Raw genomic sequence first — 8,447 nt, 5'->3', positions numbered from 1 at the left:
TTTCTGTTATTTAAGAAGAAAAATTCTGCCTTGCCACTGGAGCTAATCCTGCTCCTCTCTTCTATTACATGGGTGTTTCTTGCTGTGCCTGCCCTGGTGCTGTGAATCTCCTTGTCCCTGGGCTGGATGTTGTGGGTAATCCCTCCCTAATTCTTCCCCATCATGTCAGTGAGGCCTCCTGGATATCCTATTTCCCAGTGCCAGACTGGAAATGTTCTTCTTGCTGATAGAAGGCATGGAGATCATCATTTATGCAGTGCTGACCTGGCCATCAGGACGTGTTCTGATCTGGGTTTTGCTAGCTGCTTCACCTCTCTCTTCAACCCCAGCAGGACTGCTTTTCCGTGGAAGGGGAGGACCTGAAGCATGACTTTGAGCGGTTGCAACTGGCCATGGAGATGGTGGGCTTCCTTCCCAAGACTCGAAGGCAGTGAGTTTATTTTCCATATTAATGGGAATTTATTATTTTATTAATTATTTATTAATCCTCACATTAATTAGGGTGCAGCGAGAGAGTTTTTAATTGATGGAGTAAAGCCCTCAGGAAGAGGACTGAGGAGAGCTGGATGCCACAGTAAATTCACACTTTTGATTTACTGTGCAATGCCTTCTCTTGGCACACGACTTCTTGTCTTTCTCCTCATGAATTCTGCTTGTCAAAATAATACAGTGGGTTCTTTGCTAGACCAGCAAATTCATTCTGCTTGGCACTGTTAACACGAATAAGCCACCACCTTCAGCTGAGCATACAGAGGATGGACGTTTTAAGCATTACTTTACTTTTCTAAGTGATTATAGCGCAACATGAGGACTCACCTCTGTGCAAAGAGTTACAGGATAGAAAGTTTTTACAATTGCAGCCCTGTAATTCAAGATCAGGAATCAAGATCCCTGTTTTAGAGGTGGGGCTGGACCAGCTTGGAGTGGTGAAGGCGCATGGCTGAGTTTGGCCTCCCTCTTAATTTAGGCAATTCCACGATAGATATTTCATCTGGCTGTCTAGATTACTCAAAGATTCCTTTTCTTCTTATGATACAGGGTGCCATTTCATAACCTAGTTTTTGATACGTTAAATAATGTTCAAGAAAGTCATAGCAAGGCAAGTTTAGTATTTGACTAAGTGAAAATATGAGGCAAATCAGATGTTTTGCTTGAGCATCGTTTTTGAGAAAACATTTGGAGATGTCTGATAGAAACTGCTTTGGCTTGAAAATTAGAGGAATGAGTCAAATGTAAAGATGGCACTTGTGTGTTTGGGGATGGGGTTTGCTCTTTCATGAGCTGTAAGAAAAAGCTACTGGGTGAAAATGAGTTCTTTCTGTTTTCTTTAGAATTTTCTCTCTCTTGTCGGCGATCCTGCACCTCGGTAACATCCGTTACAAAAAGAAGACTTACCGAGATGACTCCATTGATATTTGTAACCCTGAAATACTACCTATTGTGTCGGACCTGCTGGAGGTAAGCTTCCGCTTTCTATCCTCTAATGTTCACACCTAACCAGCCACCTCTGGTTTATGATACAATTTCTTTCCAGTTTCACTGAAGAACAAGTTCTCTGTTGTTCCCGTTTTATACATGCTGGTCATGTTTGCCAGTGAAAAGTTGTGAAGATATTTTCATAAGGTTTTTAATGTAGGGTTTTTTTACCCCCTACTCTTCAACTCCAGGTTTGACTGAAAATACTGTTTCCGTGATGAAAATCTGAAAGTTCATAGTGGAAAGCAAACCTGCCATTCAACACAGTAGTTTCTTCAGTCTCCAACCATCAGCTCCCTCACAAAAATTCCCTGACCCTCCTAAAACCTGTTCCAATATTTGTGTTAGAAATGAGAGGAGTTGTAAGACCATCAACCCACTCTTTTGCTTCAGGTGGTGGCTGTAGGAGATGCTGAGCTTGCTTGCCGTGTTCTGCTGGCTGTTCTTACCCTGCCAGCATCCACGAAGGTTGTCTTGGAGATGCTGGAGAGTGCATCTCATGGCTTTAGTACCTATGTATAGACCAAGACCATTTGGGAAGGGTTTGTAGATCTCAGCCCAGCTAGCCCAGGGCCATATCCAAAGCACTAGGTAAGTTTTTTGGAGAGATGCCAAGGTTTATTTTTGCTAATTTTATGGTGACATCAGAAGATAACTTGTCATTTTGTGTACACGTGATGCTCTTCCCATTCCTTCCCTTGAATAATGGTTGTGTTCTCTCACTACCTAAAGAACTTGGGAACTGGCGCTCTCAGATTTTCATAGCACTTCATTAATGCTTTGGATTTAGAGAGGAGAAAGCTTCTGTAAAATACGGGTATAAACAGCTGGATGCTCTTTGTGTCTTGGCCTTGGAGGTTACAGAAATAAACAGAAGGAAAATATGAGTTTGGAGGAGAATGTTGTTGATCTTAGCCTATAAAAAATGGCCGTGGCAAGAGCGCCAAGTTGTTGAAGAAATAAATGTTTTTTAAAAAAGCTTTGAATAAGAGAGTGCCTTAGAGATCTGAAAGAGTTCCAGGCTTTTGGGCTTTGCCCTGACTTTCTTCTGCAAACAAAATCTTCTGCAACATCTGCATGCTGGAAGGTTTCGGGTTAGTTTGTGTGCGTGTCTGTGTGAAATGCTGCATGGATTGAGCCCTGGAGATCCAGTGGTGGCCTGGTGCCATATTCTGGGACAGCACAGAGCAAGGAGGTTGGAGCCAGGTTGAGGGTCAGTCATTCTCCGAGGGAATAAGTGAAGGGATAAGAAGAAATGGCCTTAAGTTGCACCATGAGAGGTTTAGGTTGGACCTGAGGAACCTCACCAGGGTTGTCCAGGCCTAGCCCAGGCTGCCCAGGGCAGTGGTGGAGTCCCCATCGCTAGAGGGGTTTCCAAGCCGTGGAGATGTGGTGCTGAGGGACATGGGTCAGTGGGGACCTGTCAGTGCTGGGGCAACAGTTGGACTTGATGATATGAAAGGTCTTTTCCAACTAAAACGTCTCTATGATCGTTACAAAGAGCATCCATTGTACTTGGTTGGTTAATTAGCTACTTAAAACACTCCAAATGAAGTGTAGTGAAATTCTTCTCCACCAGAGACCAAAAGTATTGGTTGAAACATTTGGCACCTTGTATTTTGTCTCATTTGGATAATTGCTTTTATTACTACTCTTTTTTTGTTGTTGTTGTGGTCACTGAACACAGTGCAGCTTTGCTTTTCACGCTGTTGTTGCTGAAAATGCGAGTTGACTTGGAAAAGTTACTAATCCCCTCCCTAGATCTTGGCATTACTCACTAAGGCTGAAAAATCATCACAGAGTAAAAATAATATTAATTGACAAATAGTTCAACTTCTCATACAGCCACTGGGTGCTTGGCAAGACAGTCTTGAGCACAGCAAAATGATGGAAGAAACCAACTCTGCTGTGATCTGATAACTCTGGGAGGAGCAGCTGACATACCAAAGGCTGTGCTGCCACTCAGCAAGACCTGGACAGGTTGGAGAGTTGGGCAGAGAGGAACATCATGAAGTTCAGCAAGGGCAAGTGTAGGTCCTGCACCTGGGGAGGAATAGTCCTCTGCACCAGTGCAGGTGAGGGGTTGACCTGCTGGGAAGAGCTCCATGGAGAAGGAAGAGTGGCCAGCAGGTTGAGGGAGGTTCTCCTCCCCTCCTGCCCCATGGAGGCCACCTCTGGAGTATTTGGTCCAGTTATGGATTCCCCAGTTCAAGAGGGACAAGGAACTACTGAAGAGAGTCCAGCAGAGGCTACAGAGGTGCTGAGGGGACTGGGGTGTCTCTGGGATATGGAAAGGATGATAGCTCTGGGGCTGTTGAGCCTGGAGAAGACTTAGAGGTGATCTAATCAATGCCAGTCAAGAGCTAAAGGGCCTACAAGGGTCAAGAGTCTGGGGCCAGACCTTCCACACAGCACTGGTGAGGCAGTAGCCTTCAAGGGGAGGAGGGCAACCAACAGTCTGGCTGAAATGAAAAATTTATGTAAAGCTACGGTGTTTTCCACCTCCAAAGGAAAGTCTGACCCAAATTATCAGGAGCTGGCTGGTTTATGTTGGAACCTCTGTGGACAACACCACTGAACAGCTGTCCTTCCTCTGTACAGTGAGACTCATGTCCCTCTAAAATGAAGCTCATATCCAGAATTTGTGAAGGAATCCAGGAGCAGCTGATGTCCTGCGATGGTTTGGATTTTTCTAAGATACCAACGACCCCTTCCAATATGGTTTTGTTTTATTAAAACACTCAGACCAGCATTTGTTGAAAAAGCAAACTGCAGCAGAGGATTTTGGCCAGACTCTGCAGATCATTGTTTCATTTACAGTAAGATCCAGATTCCTTTTTTCTTTTTTTTTTTTTTTTTGTCAAGAACAGACATAGCGTGTGGATTATGTGAGGCTTTTGGCAGGTTTCTCAGGGCTTTTGTTTAAACTCTGCTGAAATGCCGAGCTCTAGCGGGACGTCAAGGCTGCCTGATGGATTGAGCAGACATGGAGCCCTGTCCAGGCACTGCACATATCGTGGATCCTCTACAGGAATCATATAGGACCTGGGAAAACTTTTGTGTTTTTGGGGAAAAGCCTGGAAAAGCTCATTTGCGGGCTTATTAACAAAAGCAATCTATTAGAAATCATCCAGCATCAGCTGATTTTTGGAGCTAATGTCCACCTTGGTGGGAGATTTATGTGCACAACTTCTTTTTCCTACTAAAAAATTGTCTCGAGCTTCCCAAAGGGATTTCACAGATGTTGTCCTCCTCGCGTGATAAACATCTTGGAAAGTAATTGGGGAGCAAAAGGGAGGTGAGGATTACGAGGCAGACAAAGCTTGTATCGAGCCTTCTCTTCTGGATTCATTTTCTGGATGAAGTTTTGGGGGATCACAGAATGATTTGGGTTGGGAGGGACCCCCGAAGTTCTGGTCCCTGTCATGAGGAGGGACATTATGTGCAGAGGGGATCCTGCCCCTCTGTTCTGCTCTAGGGAGACCCCCTACAGAGCTGGGGCAGCTCTGGAGTCCTCAGCACAGCAGAGACAGGGACCTGCTGGAGTGGGGCCAGAGGAGCCCCCTCAGTGACCCGAGGGGGGAACCCCTCTGCTGGGAGCCCAGCAGGAGAGAGTTGGGCTTGGGCAGTCTGAGAGGAGAAGACTCCAGCTGGGGAGACCTCCTGGGAGTCTTTTAGTACTTAAAGGGGGGCTATAGCAAAGATGAGGAGGGACTTTTTAGCAGGGCCTGTTTTGACGGGACAAGGGGTGAAGGTCTTAAATAAAAAGAGGGAGATTTAGACTAGAAAGAAGAAATTTTTGACACTGAGGGTGGTGAGCCCCTGCTCCAGGTTGCCCCAAGAGGTGGTTGCTGCCCCATCCCTGGAACCATTCCATGTGAGGTTGGCTGGTGCTCTGAGCAACCTGCTCTGGGTGCAGATGTGCCTGCTCCCTGCAAGGGGGGCTTGGACTAGATGGCCTTGTAGGGTCCTTTCCAATCCAAACTAGTCTATAATCTTCATTGGCTGCAGAACTCGAGTCAGATGATTTTTCTGGTTGTCTGAAAGAAGAAAAGGATCAGATCTTTTTCTAGAGAAACTGATAAAAGTCTGAATTTATTTTCTGTTACTCCACACCAGGCAGCTTTTGAACGAGCTCTCAACTCTGTAATTCCATTCTCATATGTCAGAGGAGGGACAAAAAGCCATGTTTTCTTGCTCTCGAGTTGGAAATGCTTCATTTTTCTTCAGCTGCTCTAACATAATACCCCAACATTACTGGAGAAGCAATCTCTGCCTGCCCTGGCTCCAGCCCAGTCCTTGCAGGAGCCCGTTGGCTGCCTGCTCCCCGCTGATGTTTATAGCCATGGCAGCCTTGCAGGTCATCCTTCACTGGCTCTGAGAACTCATCCAGCCCTCGCAGCATTGCTTCAACTTGCATGTGGCAATGAAGCCTTAAATCTGGATTTTGTTCCTCTAATTAAGATATAAGCTCCTACGGGCCGTGGAGCATTTTTAAAGAGAGAGAGCAGGTCTTGCATTTTAGCCCCAGAAAGCAGAACTCCATGAAATATGACTTCAAAGCATGACTGCCTGGGGACAAAAGAAAGAAATAAGCTGTGTTCTTCTCTTTGCTGCTCTGCTAGGACGGATTTTGTCTCTGTAGCACATTTTACTGGAGGAGGAAGCATGAGTTTGCTGCCAAATCTGGGACTCAGAAGCGTTTAGGTTCCTCAGGACTATTGCATTGGACTGGTTAGTAAACATCTGATACCCGTCTGCAGAGCACATGTCATTATGGTTCATGAACTTTCTCAAGTCCCACTGGCTTTTTTTTGCACTGTTCTTCAGATTACTCCGTGGTTTAATCCAGTAATTAAAGTACATGAACCACCAAGTTTCCTATCGCCCGCGTCAAATTGTAAATGGGTTACCTGGGATAAAAATATGGCCTTGGATGTCTTCAGAAATGTGCATTTGGTGCTTCAAGCCTTCACCAGAGGTGTTCTGAGCAGCTCTGGTGTCTGCATGGAGTCCTTCAGGTTGGATAAGCAGCTTGTTTGGACTTCACTGTGGCTCCTCAAGCAACATCTCCGTATCAGTCCATATCAACTAAAGATTTTCACCCAGACTTGCAAATTCTTTTACCATATTGAAATTTAGCAAAGAACAGTCAACAGCTCCAAGTATTTAGGTTTAACTTACATAGACTCTGAGTATTTAGGTCTAACTTACACATATGTGTATCACCAGATATTTTGGTGGAGAGGACATGCTTCTGAATTTCTCTGGGGGATATCAAAATAAGAGGACTCGAGCTAGTCAGGAAAGAGGCTTTCTCCAAATAATTCGTGGCAGGTACTGCTTACTTTGTCAACACCATTTACTTATTTACCTGTGTCTGTGTTGACACAACTTTTCTGCCAACTGGTTTCTGTTGGACCTGGTTAGGGCTTGTCCCCTTGCCAGGAACTGGAGTCTTTAGGGAGTAAAGATCAGGTGGTAATAGCAAAGTAAATATCAGGTGCTTCTCAAAAGCTTTCTTCCTCCTTCTAATTCCTCCCCATCCTGAAAACCACCAAGAACCCTTCTACTTGGTTATCTCCTCAACCGATGATGCTGTTTTGCGTGTTTATTGTGTAATTTGTACAACGTCATCTTGACAACGCTAAAAACTTGACTTATTTTGCTAACACAAAGTGTGGGAGGGAGGAGCTGCATCCAGAACAAAGTTCCTACAACTGGGAAGTTCCTACAGACGGGTGACTGAATGCAGAAAATCAGGTTCCTTTGAATACCATGGTGTCTGATTTCTGATCCTGGATTTAGGCACTGAGTTGTCCCCTCCCAATGGCCAGTGGCTTCTTAGACGTTGAATATTATCTCTGCAAGGCCTGCCAAAAGTGTTGTAGATATTTTTTAAAAAATAAATTGATACTTTTTTTAATCTATATAACTTGAAGAATAAAATGCGTGCATTTAAAATTTATACATCTACAATTCATGAAATCCTTAATGTTTGGAAGATATTTTTTAAAGTATTCCTGGAATAATCATTAAGCTCATGATTTTTTGTTTTAGGTGAAAGAAGAGATGCTGTTTGAGGCCCTGGTTACCAGAAAGACAGTGACAGTGGGAGAGAAGCTGATCCTACCATACAAACTAGCAGAGGTGTGTACATGGTGCTTGTTGTTACAAGGGCAACTCTTGGGACGGTTTTCAATGTGTTGAGATGTATGTTGAGCTCTGGTAGAGTTTCTTTTGTTTTTTCTTTATGTAAAAATAACGTGGGAGAAGCTAATGTGGATGAATCTAGAAAGCAGTTGACTGTATCTTCTGCACCATTCCTGGAAAGCAGATTTGCACTTTGTTCCATGACAGTCTAACTGTTTTAATGACTTTCAGTTGCATAAGTCTTCTTCAAAGCAGACTTGTGCGTCGCTGAATGGATTAGAGTCTTCATATGTTGTTCCTTAAACTGTAGCACTGATTCATCCTGCAGCAGAGTGGTGACTTAAGACCTCCAGGAAATCTTTTATGTGATCCTAAGTGCCTATGTTAGACATGGTTCTTTTGTGGGATGAGGTAGAGATCGTCTGTAGGAGATTCCCGTGATCGTTCCTGCAGATTTCTCACAACCTGGGTCCTTGCCTGATGCTCTGGAGCAACCACAACTCTTACCTGGATGCTCCTCCTGTTAAGCTCAAAGAATCTCTCTTGCCACCTAAAATGGCCAAGCATGCATTTCTCAAGTGCTTTCCAAAATGTTTTTGGGGATGTCTCTAATGAATCTCAGGTATTCACTTAGAAATGTTTGTCACCAATATCTAATACAAGAAATGAAAGGCCTCAGGATGTGGTGATTGTGGGGGCTATGGGGGAAGCCAAAGGAGCAGAAGGCTCTGGTGGGGAAGGCTGATGACAAAATAATTTTGTAAGTAGCTGTGAAAAGAAAACCTTTTTTTTTTTTAAAAAAAAAGCTGTTAAGAAAA

At 44.2% G+C, this 8,447-nt stretch overlaps 1 protein-coding gene across 1 annotated transcript in view; it reads left to right on the top strand.

Annotated features, from left to right (window-relative positions):
• LOC103773189 (unconventional myosin-IXa-like) overlaps positions 1–7,626 on the top strand; it is a gene marked incomplete at its 3' end in the record, with an annotated part of 20,600 nt that extends 12,974 nt beyond the window's left edge. The window contains exons 6-8 of the mRNA XM_008940548.1: positions 333–430; positions 1,332–1,458; positions 7,537–7,626. Of these exons, the coding sequence (XP_008938796.1) occupies positions 333–430; positions 1,332–1,458; positions 7,537–7,626 (315 nt within the window). The remainder of the gene's footprint in view (positions 1–332; positions 431–1,331; positions 1,459–7,536) is intronic.
• Between the last annotated feature and the right edge of the window lie 821 nt (positions 7,627–8,447).

This window comes from Merops nubicus, unplaced genomic scaffold (assembly GCF_000691845.1).
Source record: "Merops nubicus isolate BGI_N331 unplaced genomic scaffold, ASM69184v1 scaffold22275, whole genome shotgun sequence".
NCBI classification, from domain to species: domain Eukaryota; kingdom Metazoa; phylum Chordata; class Aves; order Coraciiformes; family Meropidae; genus Merops; species Merops nubicus.
This window is presented reverse-complemented; position numbering and strand designations above follow the sequence as displayed.